Source organism: Saccoglossus kowalevskii, chromosome 14, assembly GCF_978046115.1.
Source record: "Saccoglossus kowalevskii chromosome 14, keSacKowa6.1, whole genome shotgun sequence".
Classification (NCBI taxonomy): domain Eukaryota; kingdom Metazoa; phylum Hemichordata; class Enteropneusta; family Harrimaniidae; genus Saccoglossus; species Saccoglossus kowalevskii.
In genome coordinates, this window is record NC_140654.1 from 19,533,323 (window position 1) to 19,558,131 (window position 24,809).

Below are 24,809 nucleotides of genomic sequence, written 5' to 3' on the forward strand. Positions count from 1 at the left end.
ACCTATGGCGCTGCCATGTAGCCTCGGCCACGTGGGTTCGTGACGTAAGGGGTAAAAGAATCTTGAGGTCATGGGGCTTCCCCTGACTTAGATTTTACATTGTATCTCTCTGTCACATGGAGAATCGCTGATTAATGCCTATGAACTATGTGAATAGGCGGGTTCGGAGAAAATTTTGTACAAAGACAGTATACCAATAGATACATCAACATGAACAATAATTTTGTAATTTGATTCAATATGACTGCAAATGTGTATGAAAGGCTTGTGCATTTATTTTGTGAATTCTGCTTTTTTTGTTGTAAAAATACACAAAAATTAATTATTGTTACATGACTGGAACATTTTTTGGGTGATTTACTTCAAACTTGACGCATGGAACTGGGAGCAGCCACTGGTGATGCGGTATACAATCATTTAACTTATTGAGGCATACCAACACTAACGCCAGCTTCAGTGTAAAAAGAAAAAAAATTGGTGAGCAGTTTAGTATGATAGAAAGCTTCAAATAACCACAATAGACAAGTGGTCAAGACCGAATATACATTATTCTGGCATTTCATAATAAATGCTTTCTATTAACAATTGCACTTTAAAATTCAATTCACTATGTTCAATTACCCACCATCGAATCCGGTCAGTCAAAATGACTATTTTGAACTTTAGGCATTAATTGCCTTTCACCCAGATAGAACTGCCTGAGTTCTCCTCGATTGAAGACAGTGGAATGTAGGGCACTGACTGAGTGTTCTGCGATACATTAGCTGTTCCATGAAATTCAATCTAGCTTGCTTGTTTTTCCCTTAGATTCCATCTGGCCTGAAATCCCTTTTACAGATGTTCCAATACTTTCAATTGAGACCAAGTGTGTTACTAATGCTTTCAATCTGATTCATGACCTTTTTTTGCTATTCACTGACAATAACTGCAGATATTTTAGGCATGGCTGACATAGTCATGTCATTTACCTGTTTATTACTCAATAAATATAATACATGCATATATAATACTCTTCTAAGAAAATTGCTTCAGTTCTAAAAAATAAAAGGTAAGAAAATAATTCAGTCATGCATTTTGGTTAGTTGGTTAGTACAAAATGTACCCTTCACAAAGGGACATGATCACCCCTCCCCCACTAGGGCCCACTGTGTTAGTAGTTATTATTTTTCCAATGGTCTTCAACGCCTTCTACCACCAGCTCTGCCTCCTCTTGTTGCAGGCCTTCCCCTGGTTGCATGTCTACCCCTGGTTGCATGTCTTCCCCTGACTGCAGGTCCTCTTGGGGAGTTCCAACGCCTTGCAGCCTCATCTAGATCTGCTTGCTCAGTCTGTGTTTCTAAATGACAGTCTGGACTTCCTGTGGCAACATGATGGTACGGGAGAAAGCAGTCCCTACAGAGGTATATTGCACATTCTCTGCACTGGAAACTACTAGAACGGTAGAATCCCCTGGGTGTACGTCTTTCCATCTTGATGCACCATCTACAACTAGCACCGCGCTTCACACCAGAACTGTGCACCAAATTATGGTGCTTATACGTATCAATGATAGGCTCATGATTTGGTACATGATGTTTACGGCTTGTAAACCCACCTACCAATGCCATACCAACTTCCAGCTGGAATATTTTATGGGACTTCTTTTGGTCTACCTTTTCTTTGTAGATAATCCATGCATTAGTTAGAGCAGTGTCAAGGAGGTAGAAGAACACATATTTCCACCATTTATGTGTCTGTCTTTGTGAGGTGTAGTAGGATCTTAGTTGATTGGCTCTATCCACACCACCCATATACATATTGTAGTCGTCAATAATTTGAGGAGCTGGCAGGGAATAGAGAATTTTTCTCCCCAGTTCCTGTGAACGTATCAGACGTACAACACGTTGGTTATTATCTCTGTAGCCTTCTTTACATGATGTCAGCAAGTTTACAAGGTTGGAATCTTTCCAGGTAATAGCCACTATTTGTCCCTTCTGCCGAGAAACAAACTGCCCTCTTTTCAAATCCTTTATTGTCTTGCTGTCAGGATTTCGCCTTGCATTGGTTCGGAGAGCATTGGGAAATCCAATCCTGTCCTGCCTGACACTGCCAATAACATAGGTTGCATGTTGTGTTAGAGGCTGTTCTACCATATTTACGCTGGTATAAAAGCTATCGGTATAAAGCACATGATGCTTCCCACTCACTAGACTCAACAACCTGGTGCAGACGTTCAGAGTCCTGGATGTATTTCTGGAGTCTGCCTCATGGCTGCCAGTGCTGGTCATAAATTCAATGTTGGTAATATAACCATTAACTGCATCTGCAAGGGCATAGGATTTGAATCCCCTTGATTTTGGTTTCCCTTGTATGAACACAGTGGGGATACCACCATATTTCCCCCTGTAACCAATAATTGCCTCATCAATAGATATCTCTTTATGCATGTTGTAACACTGCTGTGAAGTAGATAGCACTGCATCAAGTACAGGTTGAACTTTGTACATTGGCTGCAGGCTGCGTTGTTCTTTTCTTCTCCGTTCATCAACAATGTTAGCTGGATCCATGGTGGGGTTATTACAGTGGAAATACTGCAGTAACTTTTGATAGCGATTACGAGGCATAATGCCAGCAATATATTCATTTCGCAGGCTCTGGAACTTACTCCAGTAGTCTTCCATTGCTGGCTTGGGGTCCACACCCATCAGCACCATAGTACCAAGTAGTGCCCTTATTTCCTCATCACTGGTCTCTCTCCAGTATTTGTCATGCCCTTTCCTGTTAATTGACCATCTAGCATATCTATTTGTTTCCCTTTTCAATTTTTTTACCAGATGCTCTGGGAAAATCTTATAAAATGCATGAATGGGTCTGGACCTTCTTTCAAACTCAGTGGTGGCACCAGGTAGGTCACCAGTGAATGGCCTGACTCTCTGCTGTCTTAACCGACTTGTCCAACCATCCTCATCCTCGTCACTATCTGATTCACTGTCATCAGTGTCAGGGTACTTTTCTGGTTCTACATATGTGTCATGATCACCCCAGGTTGTTTCTATTAGGGTGACATGCTGATTTCTAACAATCCTGCGTGCTCTATCATTCAGTCCTCTGTCTGAATCTGATGGAGAGTAGTTGTCTTCCCCTGAAGTGGAGGGGAGAGAATCTGGCAGTGACTGAGCTGATGATGGGTAGTCATCATTATTCTCACTAGACAAGTAGGAGTCATCAGTGGTGCTGTCTCCATGTGATGGCTGGTAATCTTCATCACTGTCCTCACTGGATGATGCTTCATTATTATTATTATCAGTATCAAAAGCCAGTGCAAGTTCCATCATTCTTTGCCTTGCTTGCTGTCTTTTATTTCGTGCAGCAATCCTGGCCATTCTGACTTTACGAGCATAAGCACTAGGCCCTCTACAAAATTCATCCTCACTGGTATCAGTACTATGCTGGTATGGTGGCAGTGGTGATTCATTGCCCATACCAGCGACAATTTCCCCTGAGTTATCTCCCTCTGTTTCTCCATGAGAATTATCTTCCCTGTACACAGGGTTTTCTGGAATACTTTTTGCCGCCTCCTCTTCATGGGAATTGTTAGGCCTTACCTCTTTATCCTGGGGATTGTCACTGCCACTAACCTCAATGTCCTCAGGAGAAGGCACATCTTCCCAGGCATCAAAGCGCACATGAGTCTTCCTTCTGACATCACCCCTTGTTCTACATTCCCCTGTAAGAATAGCATTTTCTCCATCAGTCAGACGTAATGCAGCCACTTCCCTCAAAGTCATGCCTCATGCACCCTAGAAAATACCAATAAAACTGGTATTATTGCCATGCTAATATTGCCATTGCCATGCTAATATTCATGCATTGAATTCACTTCATAGTATTGGAGCAGCCAGGCTAAAGTATCTGCAGTTACATGCCAGTTTTTTTACGAGCTACATTGAAAGCAGTGAAACTAAACACCAGCTAGATAGAACACAGTGGAAAAGATATAAAAATCCACACACTGTAAATTGAATGTGCTTCAATACTTATGTAATAAGATTGAACTTACTTGGATAAAACATCATTACAGTGAAAATCCACTAGGTTTCAGAGCCAAAAAATCTGTACTGTCGAGGCTGTATACACAGGCTGAATGCAGTTGGGAAATAAGTTGAAGTGTATGGTACATGTATGTGTATCATATACAAGTGACACCAACAGCTGAATCAATAAATCAAGAGGCCTTGGGTTTCAAATTCGCCTATATTCAATCTGAGTCAGCTTTACATGGTGGAATTGCTTCCACTATCTTCAATCAAGCATATATTGACTGTCAACATGCAGGCATATCATCGAGTTCTACTGGGTTCCACCCAGAGTATAGAAGATTAATCAGCGATTCTGCCGGTGACGGAGAGATAGAATCCAGGTCAGGGGAAGCCCTATGACCTCAAGATTCTTTTACCCCTTACGTCACGAACCCACGTGACCAAGGCCACCTGGCAGCGCCACAGGTAGCCGTCTTTCACTCTTAATTTAGCTAATTTCTCTCCGCCTCGAGTGGAGATGAAATCTAGTGAGCTCTGCTGGATCGCCTGCTTTTTTTCCTGTCCGGGTTTATAGCTTGGGTTGTTGCCGCTGCTCGGCATCCGACATGGTAGCTGGTAGGATAAGTTTTCCTTGTCTTTTTTTACCCTCGTGTCGTTTTCCCCTTTGTGTGTAGTATTTTTCACAGCAAAGAAATCAAAATCCGGCGCCACTACGTAGTCACATGTTGATTTCATGGCGGCACCTTTTACAACTGTAATTCGTTTCCCTCATGCATATCGTCTTTTATTTTTTAATGTATTTAGCAATATATCATGTAATGACAGCTCCAAGGCTCGCTGCCTTTTTCTTCCGGTCTCCTCGTCTTTTGAGCCGGCCGCACAGTGGTTTATTCAGAATCGCGCGTCCAGTAAACAAATCGGTTAAAGTGAGTTGCGTGTTTTGCATGAGTGGAAAGTCCTCATGCTCGGCTACCGGTACTTCATGTATCGGGACGTCGAGTAAGAGGCCCGTCGGCAGAGGTACCGATATTTTTCTCGGTCTCCCCCGCTGATCGGAGGGCATCCTCATAGTCTGTTTTTTCAGGCGGTGTTTTTACCCGATTTTACCGGCTGCAGCGAGGCTGTGCCCCTGGAGGCTTTCCTCCTATGGGGCGCATTGCACGGTGCCGAGTTTGCCTCCGAGTTGAGGGCTTTGGTCGAAGGACTGTCGGGGCAATTGCGTCCCTGGCAGGCCGGGTAGATCAGACGCAGTCGGAGCGAGCTGTCTCCACTGTGTCCCCTCGGTGGGCAAGCAGGAAGAGACACGAAAGCATGTTTGCATTCAAACACGTCTCTTCCGGGGAACCCCCGTTCCCAGGCACGGCTCTCCCACTATTTTGTGGGGTGGCCGAGGCCCAGGCTAATTGCCCCGGTCCTTCTCTGGATCCTCGGGCACTGAATGCCAACGGGATGCTGGCAGCCAGTCCCCGCTGTTGGTTTTGACTCCTTCTTACCGACCCATGGGCGTCCCCAGAGGGAACCGACCCTGTCATGAGACGGACAGTGGGGCGCAGAGCATGCAAACGGTGTTGATGGGCAGCGTTGGTCAGCCGTGGAGGATGTAATGCTTAAGGCCCCCGGGTGGGGATAACATTAGGCAACACTTCCCACTGGACCAAACGCTACCCGGTCAGTGTGGTTTCGGGATCAGACCCCATAGCGTGGGATGAGACCAAAACGCCCCAACCGGATTCCAAGGCCCAGACCCCGGTACCACGAATTTGGCAATAGCCGCGTTCCATGGGTGTCCTTTCCAATTGAAGACGACCCATCTAGCCCAGAGGGCAGAGTTGCTTGAGCACATTATGCGTGACCAGCACTCTGGAGACCTTGGAGGCAGAATGCACCAGCCTCCTAGACCAGGCGACATTTTTACTGGTGGGCCACCGCACATCTACATGCGACACCCCCTAGTGTCGCCTGGCTCTCTTGGCCAGGGCCACTACCGTGCTACGAGACGCGGCATTAGACGCACATGTTTTCACCGACAAGCTGAGCCGGGGTACGTCCCCATCTCAGTGACACAGACTGGACTTCCTCCACCCTCTTTGTTCAGGGAATGGTGGGTACAGTCTCGGAGCTTCGGAGTGCAATGAACCGGAGGGTTCAGTTTGAATCCGCTAGCCAGTTGGTCCTGCCATGGGCAATCGGAGGGCACCCCAAGCACAGAAAACACAACGCCCTAGGGCATTGTCTGCTAGCTGGAGTCAGCCAGGAGGCAAGCCCTTATACCCTTCCATGGGAGGGGAGGGTAGTGGCGCGCCCCCAGGGAGGTAAGAGCCAGGTGGTGGCTCCTCACCCTCCCTGGGCGGACGTCTACCCGGCAGCAAGGGAGGCATGTTTGACACTCACCCCTGCAACGGGGGGGGGGGGGGGCACGTGTTCGGTGAATGGCCAGGTCACAACTTAGTGACTACTTCAGGCCTTGGGGAACTCACCTCATGGGGGAAGGAAGCACACATATCCCTGTCAACACAGATTGCGCCGGTGTAGTCCGGTTTGGAGACAACGGGTGACCGATCCCTGGACCTTTCCAGGTGGTGACATCAGTTTACGGGATACCGCTGAAATCTCCTTTTCCCCCGTCAGTGTCTCCCTTGCTGGGCACTGCCAGGGGACTCCTGCAAGGTGGAAGCAATCAGACAGGAAGTAGCAGTTTGCTGGGGAAAGACGCCATACACAGGGTACATCAGCCGGAGCTAAGGCCAGGCTTCTACCCAAATGGATTCGTAGTACCAAATCTACAAATGGCAGGCGTCCAGTTTTGGACCTAGGCAGACTGAATCAGTACGTACTTCTCGATCGGTTCCACATGGAGACACCATTCAGGGTTCTTCTCTCCATCCACCGTTTTGACTGGCTAGCCCCGCTAGACTTAAGCGGGGCCTACCTGCACGTACCGATGCACCCAGCGAGTTGCCATCTCCTTCGAATCGCCCAGCTGGGCCAAGTATTCGAATCTCGGGTGCCTCCCCGTTCGGGTTAGGCACAGCGCCCTACGTGTTCACCAGAGTGATGAACCAGGTTGTGCTGCTGCTTCACCATATGTCAGTACACCTCAATCGGTACCCAGACTTCCGGTTACCAACAACCCGGGCAAGGGGTAATAGCCAAATGCGCCAGGCTAACACGTGATTTACTTCACCAGTTGGGCTCATTGGTAAATCGACAAGTCCCACTTCGACCCAACGTGCAGTTGGTGTCCCTGGGCATGGAGTTTTGACACAGAGGTATGCTTGGCTTAGCTATTTCAAGCGTATTGCTTAGCGCTAGACAGCCTGGCCGAATGCCTAGTCAAGGATATGGCCCCCGCATTAGTTTCGGGACTACCATATCAACCGGCTCGAACTGAGAGCAGTGTACTTAGCACTACCACACTTTCTACCCGTAGTTTGAGACCACAGAGTCCTGCTCCGCACAGGCAACGCAGCGGTGGTCTCCTTCAAGAAGGAGGGGGACGCGTTCCCCATCGTTGTCAGTCCTAGCGGAGCAAAATCCTCCTTTGGTGCCTGGAATACAATGTGGAGCTAACCGCTCACCACCTTCCAGGGGTGAGGAAGTCTGGCGACGGCCTTTCAGGGCGGCTCCGTCTCCAGAACACGGAGTAGCTGATACCCCAGTGGGTAGCCTCTAGGTTGTTTCGGCCGCGGGACGGTCCAAGGTTAGACCGTTTTGCCGCACCCCAGAACGCCAAGCTCTCGACGTACGTAACACTCCTGCTGACTCCAGGAGCCTGGGCCAGGGTCACTTTCCTAGCCCCGTGGACCCACTTAGTTGTGTACTCCTTTCCTCCCTTCCCGCTAGTTCGCCGGGCACCGGAGAAAGGCTTCGACAGGTGCACACCCGCATATTATCATGGGTTGCACCCAATTGGCCAAGCAAGGTCTAGTTTCCACTTCTGTTGGCGAAGGCTAGTTGAAGCGCCAGCAGTGCTTCCGGACTTACCGGACCTGCCGTCCCAACCAGACGGCGCACTACCAATGAGCCCAGCAGGTATCACTTACACGCATAGATGCTCTCAGTAGACCCGCACATATGAAAGCCTTATCTGAGCAGGCTGCCAACGTCCTGGCCAGGGCGAACAGGGATTCCACCTACGCGGCCTACATTTCTAGGCTGCATGCATACACTGATTGGTGTAGCGGAAGGGAGATTGATCCATACCATCCCTCTATTGGCTAGGTAGCAGGCTCCTTCGTCCACCTGTTTGACGAAGTGGGTTTGTTCTACGCAGCGAGCGTTGGCTACAGGTCGGTCTTGTCCCCCACCACTCAGAACGTAAGGGAACAAGACTAGCCGATTGTCCTATTTTTAGGAGACTATTTACTGCTTTCCAGACGCCAAGACCCCATACAGGGGAGCCACCCAACTGGGACTCGTCGGCTGTGTTGTCTGCTCTAAGCAGACTGCCTTTTGAGCCTCTCCAATCAGCACCACTCAAATTTTTGATGTGGAAAATAGTCTTCCTACTGGCCCTCGCCTCAGGTAGGCACCGGTCAAAGCTAGGCGTGCACTATCCTTTGCGGACGGTTGTGCCGCTTTTATGGACGATCAAGTTGTACTAAGACACAAATCAGGTTCTCGCCAAGAACCAAATCCCAGGACACGATCCTCAACCGATCGTCATCCCTGGCTGGCAAATATTGTCAGTCCAGAGGATCAGGAGGAATTGCTTCTCTGCCCGGTTCGAGCGCTGAGTTGCTACGAGAACCGTACCAGGTTTTCTAGACGGCGAACCAAACACATGTTTTTGTGTTACGGCCCTGGCAAGCGGGATAAGCCGGTTTCCCCGACTTCCATCCCCAGGTGGATTACTGCGACTGTACTGGAGGTCTATAATACACTATCCTCCTCAACACAGACCTTGCAGAGACACCAAGTACAAGAACATGCGGTTCGTGCGATTGTTAACTCACTAGCGCTAGCGTCAGGTGCCCCCCTCAAACACATTCTGAGGGCTGGCTTCTGGAGAACGCAGAACGTCTTCATCAATTACTACCTAGGAGACACCCAATCTATTGAGCAGGGTCTCTTCAGGTTAGGCCCCGTCGTAGCGGGTCAGGCCTTGTTTGCTGACCCAGCCCGTACGACTGCAGGGGCCTCTGCGCATATGCGATAAGTCAGTCTCTGCATTTTTGCGGGCAGATTGTCTGTTCCACTAGCACTTCCTGGAAGCTCCCAGGTTTCGCTCCTGTCGACCTACGCCCTCATGCGAACTGTTTCGGTCCTACTTCAAGCTTATCACTCCCGAGTTCGGCTTGGGTCTAGCTTTCACGGGCACACCGAACCGTGTCACCACAGCAGCATTGACTACTTGCTTCTGGGACAGCACAGGCAAGGTAAGACACCACCCTTCTTGGGTCTTAACTTAGGTTTTTGGGTTTGTTTTTCATCCCGGACTGGGGGAAAGTCTTTCATCATTCTCCTTTTTAGCTCCGCTGTCGACTTTGTCGAGCGGAGCTTATCATATGAGTGATTGTCCGTCGTCGTCGTCCGTGTCAATGTTTTACTTTTTCGACTTCTTCTTGAAAACTACAAGCCTGAATGCTTTGATACTTGGTGTATATGTACCTTGGGTAGACCTCTCTTAGGTTTGTTCATTTCATGATGATATCTTCAATTCTCTAATTTTGGTGAATATTTTTGTCATTTTTGGTAAAAAGTGATATTTTCGACTTCTTGGTAAAAACCGTTAGTCCCATTGCTTTGATATTACATATATAGGTACTACATGTGGACCACTCTCAAATTTGTTCATTTTGTAATGATATCGTCAATTCTTTAATTTTGGTGAATATTTTTTTCATTTTTGGTAAAAAGTGATATTTTCTTCTTGTTAAAAACCACAATCATTTATGGTGAAAAATTATATTTTTGAATTCTTGTTGAAAACAGCAAGTCCCATTGCATTGATACTATGCATATTGTTCATTTTGTAATGATATCTTCTGTTCTTTAATTGAAATGTCATTTTGACTGACCGGAGTCTATGGTGGGTAATTGAACGTAGTGAATTTAGGCGAGGTTCATACGTAGTTCATACCCACCATAGACTCTGGGTTCCCCCCAACCTCCCCACTCTTTCCGTCGCGTTGGTTTAAGTCCTTGAGGCGGAGAGAAAGGAACCAGAGTGAAGGACGGCTACCTGTGGCGCTGCCAGGTGGCCTCGGTCACGTGTGTTCGTGACGTAAGGGGTAAAAGAATCTTGAGGTCATGGGGCTTCCCCTGACCTGGATTCTATCTCTCCATCACCGACAGAATCGCTGATTAATGCCTACAGTTCAAAATAGTCATTTTGACTGACCGGAGTCTATGGTGGGTATGAACTATGTGAATAGGCGGGTTCGGAGAACCCTCGCCTAATTCCAGTTCATATCTGCACCACCACCACCCCCTGAGTTTGTGTGTTAGGGTATAATTTCCATGGGTGTATAAGTCATACAAAGTTTTATTTCCAAATCACCATTCATACAGTAATGGAAGTCCAAAACTATAGGTCCTACTTATGGTGTTGATGAGTTCCTTTGTGACACCTTGCAGATATAAACTGGAATGGCCCAATAATAAAAAATATGTTAACGTCATAACCTTGTTAAAGTTACTAGCATATTGTATACACAGTGCGCATGCTTCAGACTGCTTCCGCATTAGACAACGCATGCATCATCACAGTGACAAATTCAATTTATGTTTTATGCAGGTCACCTTCAGCACCATAAATGAGGTTTGTCAATCAGTGATGGTGCTGAATTTTGTGTTCATATTCGATGCCCACACATAAGTGATGCTACAAGACACATTATACAATGTATACGTAAAATTGCAAGCCACACCAATCTAGTGACTGCTGTGTTTAAAAAGAATTTGTACACATACCACCATGTCATACAGTTATATGCAATTTTAATTCTTGTTCCCCATGATTCTGAGAGGCAAGATTTACCATTATGGTTAGTTTATATCTACCCCTTTAATTTGTAAAGTCGATTCAAAATGGATGACTGGCGTTTATTTTAATTGTTACCGACTCTTCGACCGGCGTTCCACAGTAGCTTGCACAAGGCTCATAGAAATACATAGTACAGTGGTGTGCGTCTTAGCAACATGGAACGTCTTGTGAAGTAACTCTGCCCGAGGTTATGTGCAATTCTTGAAGCAATAATATAGCATTGTGAACAAATATTTATTATGCACGGGTATAGGAGATAAATTATCCACAGATATGTATAGGTTTAGATTGAGTAAAAATAAAGTATGTGCTTTGGTCATTTTATGAGTCACAATGAATATGAACAGAAACCTTTATGCTAATAATTTGTGCAATGTTGTTGACATTTTTTTTCTTTGCTGTAAACGTGATGTCATTCATTTCCATATACACATATCTTTTAATTTAACACTTTATTTAAAGAGGGTAGGCCAATATACAATAAAGTAATTTTCATTGGGCCCTCTGTAGGGACAAAAAATACAATATACATATTATAGGCTTGAGCCATTTACAACAAATTTTTCACTCAGATAAATTTTGTAGGTTTTCTTAAAAATGCCTAAAGAGGCTGAATTTCTGATATGGAATGGCAAGTTATTCCATAGGGTTACCCCTCTATACTGAAACGTCCTCTGACCCATGGATGTTTTCCATTTAGTAATGCGTAAATTATTTTTAAGAGAGGAACGTGTACTATACTTGTGGGTTTGGGAGATAGGACTGAACATTTCACTTATATATAAAGGCGCCAAGCCATTGGTTGCCATATACATTACGATACCTAGAAAATATGAAATTCTGTAATCGATAGGCAAGATACTATGTTTTTTGAACAGTTCGAACGACGATTGGCTAAAGTTGTCAGAGGAAATTACACGAACTGCCCTTTTCTGAAGCTTATACACCCGACATAAATTTGATTGACTTGTATTTCCCCATACTATACAGCAATAGTCCAATAACGACTGAATAAATGAAAAATACAATGTTCTTCTGACGGAAATAGGTAAGAAGCTGCGAACTCTCATAAGAACACCAATTCTTTGGCTAAGCTTTTTACAAAGCATATCAACATGATGATCCCATGATAGAGTTTTATCTAAAACCACCCCGAGCGACTTTTCGAAACTGACTGTTTTAATTATTTCACCATTGAAGTTAACCAGAAAATCTTCGCCATTATTATTTAGCCTTTGACGGGATCCAACAAGCATAGATTTTGATTTAGATGTGTTGATTGACATGTAATTGCAATTAACCCAACGCAAAATTGGCCAAACATCATCATTAATGCGCTTTGTGACTACATTGATACTTGGTCCAGACGATAACAGAGTTTGATCGTCCGCATACATATCAATGGAACTGTTTTCAAGAAATAATGGTAGGTCATTAATAAATAGAAGAAATAATAATGGTCCTAAAATCGAACCCTGTGGTACGCCATGTCGAATATTGACAGCTTCCGACTGTTTACCCATCAAATACACAACTTGCTTTCTGTCAGTTAAATAAGAATTAAACCAAACAAGGGAGATTAGAGAAATGCCATAAATTGAGAGCTTATTTAATAATACGTGTTTATCTACCATATCAAACGCCTTGCTTAAATCAAGGAAAAGCAAACCACACAATAAGCCATCATCCATATTGCTAAGTAATGCATCGCATAGCTTAATCATAGCTGTATGGCAAGAATGTGATTTCCGAAAACCTGACTGCGATTTAGAAATTAAATCATTACTGTTCAAATAATGGTATAAGTGATCATGCACGTGTTTTTCAAAGATTTTTGAGATTATTGGGAGAAGCGAAATTGGACGAAAATTACACAAGTCCTGGGATCCGCCCTTGTATATTCTAGGTCACACACCAAAACTACCTATATTACTACTTTTATGATCCTACTAGAAATATAATAATTAACCCACAAATATGTGTGCATACTGAAATTTATTTTTACTCTTTTCACTGACATGTGAATAAAACTCAATTAAAAACATATGTACCTGAAATCTTGATTACCGCAGATACATGTACATTGACCATACTGCATGGGCAATAACTGTTTAGTTAATTTTAATGTTTTTGACTCCCATGTGCGAAGCACAAAATGGGAGTCTTTGCAGTTAGTGTGTCTGTATGTGTGTGTGTATGTGTGTCTGTTCCACTGCTATCTCAAGAACCATACATCGGTTTTTGATGAAACTTGGTGCATAGATGCTCTGGGCCAATGCGCAGATTTGATTAGGTTTTGGTAAAAATCCATGCTCGTTAATTACCTAATTTGCATGATAATTAGCTAATTTTTAGCTGTTCTATGACTGTTCCACTGATATCTAAAGAACCACTCATTGGATTTTGATGAAACTTGGTACATAGATGCTCTGAACATATGCGCAGATTTGATTAATTTTTGGTAAAAATCCGTGCATATTAATTACCTAATTTGCATGATAATTAGCTATTTTTTAGTGGTTCCATGACTGTTCCACTGATATCTAAACCACTCATTGGATTTTGATGAAACTTGGTACATAGATGCTCTGAACTAATGCTAGGTTTTGATTAGTTTTTGGTAATAATCCGTGTATACCAATTACCTAATTTGCATAATGATTAGTCAATTTTCGGTTTTTCCACTGATATCTCAAGTACTAATCATCACATTTCAATGAAACTTGGTACATAGATGTCATACGACACTGCACAGACCTGATAGTTTTTATGGTAATGTCAGTACATATTAATTACCTAATTTGCATAATTAATTAATTTTCAGCATTTGATATAAGTAGTTAGCATTACATTTCAATGAAACTTGGTACTTACATACTCAAGGACTATGCAGAGATTGATTGTTTTCGATAAATATTTGTGCATATTAATCACCTAATTTGCATAATTAGTTAATTTTCAGCTTTTCCACGGGTATCTCAAGTACTAATCATCGCATTTCAATGAAACTTGGTACATAGATCCTTTAGGACTATGCAGACACCTGATTAGTTTTAGGGTAAATAATTGTACATATTAATTACCTAATTTGCATAATTAATTTTCAGCTTTTCTACTGATATCTAAAGTACTAATCATCACATTTCAATGAATCTAGAATTATGCAGACCCAATTAGTTTCCGGTAAATATTTGTGCATATTAATCACCTAATTTGCATAATTAACCAACTTTCACACTGATATCTCAGGTACTATACATCACATATCAATGAATGTACATGGATGCTGTAGGACAATAGACAGACCTGAATAATTGTGGGTTAAAATCTGTACATATTAATTACCTAATTTGCATAATTAACCAATTTTAAGCTTTCACACTGATATCTAAAGTACCGTAAAAACTCCAAAATTTCGACCGGTTTTAAATAATTGGTGTTAGAAATGTGACGTGTTTTTAGAGTCAAAATTAAGGTGCATTTTCGGACGGTCGAATTTTTCAAAATAGAAATCAGCAAATGAAAAAATGGGGATGATAGACAGTGTGCTTCATTAGTTTTTAAAAAATGCAATGTCCGTCAATTGACGTAAACTTCCTCATGTTTCACGGTAAAAGCAAAGGTCGTGGCCGAGTTGTAACTCAAAATCTAAACAAAGTCATCAATCAGTGAGTATTATGACAAGCAAAACAAAACATCAAGACGCGGAGAAGAGGCCAGCACAAAACTAATAGGTCAAAAGACAAAGCTGTCTCGCACTACCTAGGAAAACTTGCGAATGTTCGAAGTACAGGTACCCATTGGACAAAAGATACATGGAAGTTTAGCAAACTATCTCCCCGACCCAGTGCAATGTATCCGGTTAGAATCAAAGCTCACGTGTCCCTTATTTGAGGGACCAAATTCTGCCGTAAATTCGCCCTTGGATAAAAAAATAAAATGGGATTTAAGAGAATAAAATGGGACTTTTAAGGTGTATTTTGGCGTCATTTTTCGGACATTTCAATCAATCCTGCCGGCTAAAATAGAGTAAGTTTTACCGTAGTCATTGACGTCTGTCTATTCAAGAGTACACGTGTATGATTTTTATCATGACTAGCGTGAGCGGGTAAGCTTCCTTTCGAGAATGAGCTGTTATCACTGTGAACAATGTTAAATTATTCTTCAGATGACCAGTTTATTTTTTAAAAACAACTAATTTTTTTATTTAAAAAAAATCATGCCGTTTTCGCATCAAAATCCAAGCCAAAATATCGTATACAACATCAATCTCTTCCGCATTGCGTTCAATAACATTAACATATTTAAATAAGCTATGGTAATTTGAACACGTTGGCATCATCCAGCTTTTTGATTGGTTAATTAGCGATTTGACCTATTTGACCTAAGAGAACATGGCGGATATCCTACAGCATCAAACGTTTATACGAGACCGGAATCATTCGCTTACGATGAAACTAAGTTGACTTTTATTTGTATTTCATAACCATTCAACAAATCTATTTTTTGTACATTATTATAATCACTACTGAGTACAGTAATAATCAACAATTCAGAAACGCAGCATGCCGAGATTTGTGTGTTCGTTTTTATTTGAAACTTCGTTTATTTAGAATATATTTTCGTTACCAATAAAATAAAAATCTCTCAGTCAATCAGAAACCCGGATTCATGCCTTCGAGGAAGGTCCCGTTTGAACGCTCACATCGGTTTTTTTTTCGTTTGGGGGAAAACTAAAACTGGTCGCAATTTTCGAATAAGAATGAGTCGGCAATTTTTAGTCGAAAATTTGGAGGTAAATAAAACACCGAAACCCGGCAAATAAATAGACGTACGAATTTTTAGAGGGGTCGAAATTTTGGAGTTTTCACGGTACTAATTATTCCATTTCAATGAAACTTAGTACAAAGATGCTCTAGGACAATGTACAAACCTAATTAGTTTGGGGTAAAAATCTGTTCATATTAATTCCCTAATAAGCATAATAATTCATATTTTTTTGGTTCTAATCACATTTCAATTAAACTTGGAGACATAGATTTTCTGTTACATTGCGCAGACCTCATTAGTTTTACACTCAAATCTGGTCATATTAATTTTCTGATTTGCATAATTAGTTTTCAGCTAAGTAATTTCGAATTATATTTAATGTGTCTCCAATACTCTCAGCACATGGAAGCTTTCTTTGATTACTAATGTGTAAACCACTTATAATTAAATTCATGTGTAGCTGAAATCTTGATTACTGCTGAATAAACATTGACCATACTACATGGGCAATAACTGTTTAGTTAATTTTAATTTTAATGTTTTTACTAATGTGTAAACCACTTACAATTAAATTTATGTGTAGCTGAAATCTTAATTACTGCAGAATAAACATTGACCATACTACATGGGCAATAACTGTTTAGTTAATTTTAATTTAAATGTTTTTACTAATGTGTAAACCACTTATAATTAAATTCATGTGTAGCTGAAATCTTGATTACTGCAGAATAAACATTGACCATACTATATGGGCAATAACTGTTTAATTAATTTTAATTTTAATGTTTTTACTAATGTGTAAACCACTTATAATTAAATTCATGTGTAGCTGAAATCTTGATTACTGCAGAATAAACATTGACCATACTACATGGGCAATAACTGTTTAGTTAATTTTAATTTTAATGTTTTTACTAATGTGTAAACCACTTATAATTAAATTCATGTGTAGCTGAAATCTTGATTACTGCAGAATAAACATTGACCATACTACATGGGCAATAACTGTTTAGTTAATTTTAATTTTAATGTTTTTACTAATGTGTAAACCACTTATAATTAAATTCATGTGTAGCTGAAATCTTGATTACTGCTGAATAAACATTGACCATACTACATGGGCAATAACTGTTTAGTTAATTTTAATTTTAATGTTTTTACTAATGTGTAAACCACTTATAATTAAATTCATGTGTAGCTGAAATCTTGATTACTGCAGAATAAACATTGACCATACTACATGGGCAATAACTGTTTAGTTAATTTTAATTTTAATGTTTTTACTAATGTGTAAACCACTTATAATTAAATTCATGTGTAGCTGAAATCTTGATTACTGCAGAATAAACATTGACCATACTACATGGGCAATAACTGTTTAGTTAATTTTAATTTTAATGTTTTTACTAATGTGTAAACCACTTATAATTAAATTCATGTGTAGCTGAAATCTTGATTACTGCAGAATAAACATTGACCATACTACATAAGCAATAACTGTTTAGTTAATTTTAATTTTAATGTTTTTACTAATGTGTAAACCACTTATAATTAAATTCATGTGTAGCTGAAATCTTGATTACTGCAGAATAAACATTGACCATACTACATGGGCAATAACTGTTTATCACTGATAACTAAAAACCTCTTGGGATTAGTTGAAATCTTAGGAGCGAGTTGAATTCCAATAAAATTACTGACATGATCACTGTTCAAACAGTCGTCTGATACGATTTTGTTTTCTTAGTTTTGTGCAAGCATTTTGATTGGTTTAATTGTTAAGTAATTGAGTGTCAATCAAATGGCCACAATCTTTTTCTGAATGGCGAGCCTATATATCAAACCTGCTAGAGCATAGAGTCGTATGCCAAGCAACAACACTTCTGGGCTAGTTATCTCCAGACTGTATATGAAGTATGATTGTTTGTCTCTTCAGTCACAGGTCAAAAAAAGTTTATTGGTCACATTCACCTTGCTTTCAAAATGTCTATTTATATTTTTTACAGTTGCAGTATTTTTAAGCAACAACAGAACTGGAACATACAAAAATTAGGAAGTGTGTTATTCTGTAAAGTAGTGAAAATGGTAAATATTTATATAATATGGGCTGTGAACACGATGAGAAGTGCCTTGCTCCAACCCTTTTAAGACAATTTCATGAATATGGAATTATATCAGTGTGACCTATGTGAGAAGAGTTGTATCCAGTCAAGTACTCCTAAACAGCATATGCAAACACATACCAATGAGAGGGTATATCATTGTCAGCAATGTGAGAAGAGTTTCACCCAGTCAAGTAATCTCAAAGTGCATATGCGAACACATACCAATGAGAAGCCTTATCACTGTCAGCAATGTGAGAAGAGTTTCACTCATTCAAGTACTCTCAAACAGCATATTCGAACGCATACCAATAAGAAGCCTTATCACTGTCAGGAATGTGAGAAGAGTTTCACCCAGTCATGTACTCTCAAACTGCATATGCGAACACACACCAATGAGAAGCCTTATCACTGTCAGCAATGTGAGAAGAGTTTCACCCAGTCAAGTCATCTCAAAGTGCATATGCGAACACATACCAATGAGAAGCCTTATCACTGTCAGCAATGTGAGAAGAGTTTCACTCATTCAAGTACTCTCAAACAGCATATTCGAACGCATACCAATGAGAAGCCTTATCACTGTCAGGAATGTGAGAAGAGTTTCACCAAGGCAAGTAATCTCAAACAGCATATGCATACACATACCAATGAGAAGCCTTACCATTGTCAGCAATGTCAGAAGAGTTTTACTCACTCAAGTACTCTCAAACAGCATATTCGAACACATTCCAATGAGAAGCCTTATCACTGTCAGCAATGTGAGAAGAGTTTCACTCATTCAAGTACTCTCAAACAGCATATTCGAACGCATACCAATAAGAAGCCTTATCACTGTCAGGAATGTGAGAAGAGTTTCACCCAGTCATGTACTCTCAAACTGCATATGCGAACACACACCAATGAGAAGCCTTATCACTGTCAGCAATGTGAGAAGAGTTTCACCCAGTCAAGTCATCTCAAACAGCATATGCGAACACATTCCAATGAGAAGCCTTACCATTGTCAGCAATGTCAGAAGTGTTTTACTCACTCAAGTACTCTCAAACAGCATATTCGAACACATTCCAATGAGAAGCCTTATCACTGTCAGCAATGTGAGAAGAGTTTCACCCAGGCAAGTAATCTCAAAGTGCATATGCGAACACATACCAATGAGAAGCCTTATCACTGTCAGCAATGTGAGCAGAGTTTCACTCATTCAAGTACTCTCAAACAGCATATTCGAACGCATACCAATGAGAAGCCTTATCACTGTCAGGAATGTGAGAAGAGTTTCACCAAGGCAAGTAATCTCAAACAGCATATGCATACACATACCAATGAGAAGCCTTATCACTGTCAGCAATGTGAGAAGAGTTTCAATTGGTCAGGTAATCTCAAAGTGCATATGCGAACACATTCCAATGAGAAGCCTTATCATTGTCAGCAATGTCAGAAGAGTTTCACTCATTCAAGTACTCTCAAACAGCATATTCGAACACATAACAATGAGAAGCCTTATCACTGTGAGCAATGTGAGAAGAGTTTTAATTGGTCAGGTAATCTCAAAGTGCATATGCGAACACATTCCAATAAGAAGCCTTATCATTGTCAGCAATGTCAGAAGAGTTTCACTCAGGCATGTACTCTCAAACAGCATATGCGAAGACATGCCAATAAAAAGTCTTCCCAAGAGAACTGCTCTTTATACAATAACATAAAAAAGAGACATCTTGTTGAACATCAAACTAAACTTGGAAATTTTACTTTTATACCGGTAGATTCAAATAATCCAAATGTTACTGTAATACCTAATTCAGTAAGTCAGTTTTACTGTCATCAGTGTGAATGTATATATAGTCAAATAACCAGTCAAAAACATTTATTAATTATTCATAGAGAGGAGAAATATACATATAGATGGGAAACAATGAATGATAAAAAACAGTTAACTGTCACGCGTAACGGATATGATGAGCATTTAAGCGACAAGGAGCAGAGACAATTGTTTATTGTACATGCTGTTTTCATTGTTGAGGAGAGGAGTCATGATGCTGTGGAAGAATTCAGATTATACAGCCATGGTTGATACGTTCTGAAGTGTAATCTCATTCAATCAACTTATTACAGTGCATAAATGAAAATTAATTTTCTTTCGAAAAAGCACCATAATTATTTTGGCAGACGTTTGTAGTTCCTGTGAAGTGCAGAGTATTTTTTTTGAGTAAACATCAAAATGATTCGATTTAAGTTGCATATAATTTAGTTAATCACCACTTGAAAGTGAAAAAAATTGTAATTCTTGGTGTTGTTTTCCTAGAAAACTTTTCATGCAAAGAAGAACCCCAACATTTTGACCATTCGTATTAAAATCTTCCAATAAATCATGTCGCTGTTGTAACAGTTGTAAATACATATCTAATGAGAATCCTAATCAAGTACTGTATACTCCTATGCTCTGAAATGTATTGGATATATATAACAGAACATTTTCACTTGCAATTTATATAGGACTAAGACTTTCAGTGGAAATTGCTACATAACATTTTATGTACAATGAGAAGTTGTACAAACCAACGCCACTAAAATACAAAGCAAATTTGTGTGCATACAATATATGGTGGAGAGGTTGATTGAATGTTCTCGTACCAAATTCTTCTCTGAAACATTTTGTGGAGCAGACATATTGGTCAAATAGTGACTCTGTCAAGACTTCCCAATATTGCTTATCGATATTTCCTCTTATGTAGAAACAAAATGTATATCTGACTGTAGAAACAATAAACAACTTTCTTTTCTTTCACACAATTCGATCAAAATATTCAGTTTATGTAATTTATAATAGCAAATAAAAAGTTCAATTATAAACTCTCACATCTGCCTCTCGGACTTGCAGCATCGAATTCGTTTCAGAGAGCTGAGTGACAATGATGTACATTTACAAACCAAGTTTTGCCTTGTGTGATTAAGTGTTTTACTTATGCACATCAATTTAAAGCTTTTGATTTTTCAGCCATTTTTTTACTATCAAATTTTGACAATAAAATTCAAACGTTTACTCTGCCCACACTGATTTTCAACCTGATACAGACATATGTTAACATGATTGCCATATTCACACCAGAGATTTGTCAAATCTATTGAAGACATTTTATTCACCATTTTGTAAGATATTTAGACTATGATGAAGATTAAGTTTTTTTGAAAAGGAAGTTGTATTTAAGCTATTTTGTGATTATGCAACTGAAAGAACACCAACGAATTATAAAGTTCACAACAATTTTCCACAAATATTTTTGTATTATCATGAATGTTTTTGTAATACCTAAAATATATAACAATCACATATAGCATTTTTAAGATCTGTGACATGGATGGATTTTGTTCAAACATGGTATATACCTTAGAAATTGTGGGTCTCTGATGTACGTCATTTTGTTTTTGAGATCGGATAAGAAATGACTCACTGGTGGCCATTTGATTAATGAATGATTTACTAGAGCCAAATCTCTGACGTGCTTTGACTGATTATGTTTAAATTGTCTATATTCATTATACATCATGTCATAGATGTACAGATGTTTCGGTTTGATGATCCAATTCAAAATGGCCGAAGTGTGATCCTTTTGTTTTAATTAATGATGTTCCAGCGCAGTATTTCTCAATATAGACAAGTATTGTATTATGGTAGTATAAATAAAACTGCATAATTTAGATTTGAATACTGACATGGACTGCGCCATGCATTGATTGCTTGTTTGTGGATTAATTTAATCATCTTTGCCTATCCAGTGGATTAAATCCTTTTTCTTCATGGAGAGAACAATCCATACAGATCTCCATTTGACTCTTCCTAAGATATATAGATTCATCCACATTTCTACACATGACCCAATCACCAAAATCACATACACATTGTATCATTCGAAAAATTGTTTGTTTCATGGTGGATCTAAAGAATATCAGATCCTGTTCAATCGTTAGGAAATAAGATTCCACTCATTGGCATTTAACAATAAAGTTAAAGAAAATACTATAAATCAAAATGTAGAAAACACTATTTTGTTTAAATCCTGTTTATGATGTCGCTTATGATAATAGAACTATATAATTTGTGATGTTTTGATTTGAATGTGAATTGAAATTGTTATACGTTATTTGCCGTTTATTGAATTTTTTTTATATTGTCTTTGTTAAATAAATTATATTTTATCACGGTGCATCTTCTACTACATGACATTTAGAACGCATTCTGTCTTTTTTCAATTGCTGGTTTATGGCGCAAACAGACATTTTTCAATTGTTTATTGCTCCACAGTCCTTAATTAATTTGTCATCATATTTGGATTGTTCTTAATTTGTTTTACATCCATTCATGTGAAAAATATTAACGTGTTTTATTTTTTCTATATCCAGTGTTTGTTAGTATACTCATAACAAAATCAATTGTTGTAGACACGAAACTGATTTCTCAAAGTTCTTGAGTTATTTCATTACTTTAAGTCTTGTGATGAGAGCATTTATAAATAATGAACTTAATGAATACATTTGTTTTACTTAATATTTAATTTCGTTAATGTTATTGTTAATTTAATTTATTGTATTACCTAATGCGGTTTCCATTTTTTGATATTGGTAGATTGATTGTACCGGATTGAAGCCTATATAAATATTCTAATAATTAGCGTACATTACGGTCACTTGCTGAATGTAGGTTTTCTACTTGTATAACATTTTTCGGAGCGATTCACTGGTCAACTGTACTGGCATCATTGTAACTATAGCATATTAGTTTCCTTTCAGATGTTCACCCACATAAATTTCTTAAATGAATTGTTTGACATACCCAATCTTTCACAAAAGCCGGGGTATTTGAAACCGAAATTGTCATCTAAGCGTAAGGCCGTCGCTGATTGGCTGCTGAGCTGGAATGCCAATTTTTAGTTTCAAATACCCCAAGAAAGTGTTTTAGGTTCTTCGTGTAATTAGGTGTTCGTATGCAAGGGATTTTTCCACACAAAAACGACGAATTCGGCCGAATTTTGTTATCGGTTGGCTTAATATAACCCCAGCGGACCGTATTTTTGTCCTGATTCGTAGGAATCTGAAAAAACGCGTTTCACAACTTGTCTCTTATTTAGTTTTATGCGTCATTCAAGATGGCGGCCCCCCATATAGTAAATATCGTATTTATTTCATTATCACGCGTGCGCCAGCTGGCTGTGGTACCAGTCGCCTTTTCGTGTACGCCAGAAGGTGGGTGTCAAGTTTCATCAAGACCAAAAAACTAGTAAATTAGATCACTGAAACAAAAATGTTCAAGGATACCTGAACCATGTCTAGGCTATTCCAGTGTAGAATGATTGACAATTGCAGATTTTTCTGCGTTATTGCTGATATGGGGGAGAATCATTTTGCGTATTGCCTAAATTCAGTCAACATTGGTAAATACCGACGGGCAGGTGAAGATTGTGTGAGTAATTATGACCACGTACCATCTAGATCCATCGATGTGGCCGAGGTGCGGATGGTGGGTTATTATGATTCATTCAAATAAAAAAGCGGCTGGAGCTGATGGCAATTCTACAGAACATATTAAATACGCTAGTGAGAGATTGCAAGTATTATTATCCTTGTATTTGGCATCTATGGTTATGGACGGCTATTTACTAAAAGAGTTACTCGATACGCTTATTGTACCTATTGTAAAAGACAGTTCTTTGTCTTTGTCAAAGTTGTTGATTTGTTTGGAACGATCAGATTACCACAAATTACTTTCAATTTGGTTTTAAGGCTGAACATTCGACTTATGCATTGTATGTGTATTTATGTTGTTAAAGAAATTATTGAACACTATAAACCCCATGACACTCCGAGTCTTATGGACGCATCATCTAAGGCATTTGTCCGTGTTAATGTTGGTCCCTTTTTAAAAAGTTAAACTCAATAATATATACACTAAACATGTATTTTATGCAGATATTGGCGTCGCCTTGTCTGCTATATCGTAGCTATTGCTTGAATTTGTAGTATTCGAATGCTTAAATTGTTCACTGTGGTAAATGGCCGTTGTGGTGAACTAATTGACATATAACGTGTTTTGTTTACATTGATAGTGAGCTGGTTAGCGCTACACCATTCACAGACTGTCTGAAAAATCATCATTAATATGCGAGAAGCTAATAGTGTTATTTTGAATAGACCAGAAGAGAGTAGTGTACAATTGACAATATCATTAATGTAGATTAAGAATGAAATAGGGCCACGAATCGATCGTTGTGGAACACCGCATTTCATATTATTGTATAAGGAGAGGAAATTATTAATTTGGAGACAATGCTGGCGATCTGATAGATAATTTTTGAACCACTGTAGCGAGAGACCCCTAATACCACAATTATCCATTTTATGGAGAAGGATTTTGTGATTAATAGTGTCGAAAGCTTTTTTAAGATCAATGAAAATTTCGGACGTTATGTAGCCCTTGTCCCATGTTATCAGCAATGCTTGTTTCCAGGTTCTATGTTTTCTCTGGAATAAACCAAACTGTTTGTCTGAAAGTATGTCATATTTATCAAGGAAGTTAATAAATTGCTTATTAACATACATACACATGACTTGAAGGATTGAACTCGGACGATAATTACTGGCTTCAGTTGGAGAATCATTTTTGGAAATAGGAATTATTTTAGCAATTTTCAGTTGGTCACCTTGGCTCAGTGAACACTTGATAATGTGGGCAAGGGGGCGAGCAATAATATTGGCTGAATAGATAATTGTTTTGAGGTTAATTTTATCCTGACCAGCAGATTTATTTGGGTCCAATTTACTGATTTCGCTTAAAATGTCAGCCTCGCAGACAGAGCAAAAAAAGAAAGAATTAATTTGATTATTGTTAAGATAGTTAAAAAAATCAGCAGCATTAGTTATATTACCTGCAAGGTTAAGGCC

At 39.7% G+C, this 24,809-nt stretch overlaps 1 protein-coding gene across 1 annotated transcript; it reads left to right on the forward strand.

The window, feature by feature from the left end:
* Window positions 1–17,940: 17,940 nt before the first annotated feature.
* LOC146734533 (uncharacterized) lies at window positions 17,941–20,732 on the forward strand. Its single transcript, XM_085507496.1, has one exon. The coding sequence runs from the start codon at window positions 17,941–17,943 to the stop codon at window positions 19,945–19,947; it is 2,007 nt and encodes a 668-aa protein (XP_085363622.1). The 3' UTR covers window positions 19,948–20,732.
* Window positions 20,733–24,809: the final 4,077 nt, after the last annotated feature.

Coding starts and splice junctions, on each gene's coding strand:
- LOC146734533 (XM_085507496.1), top strand. CDS start 17,941: ATGGAATTATATCAGTGTGACCTATGTGAGAAGAGTTGTATCCAGTCA.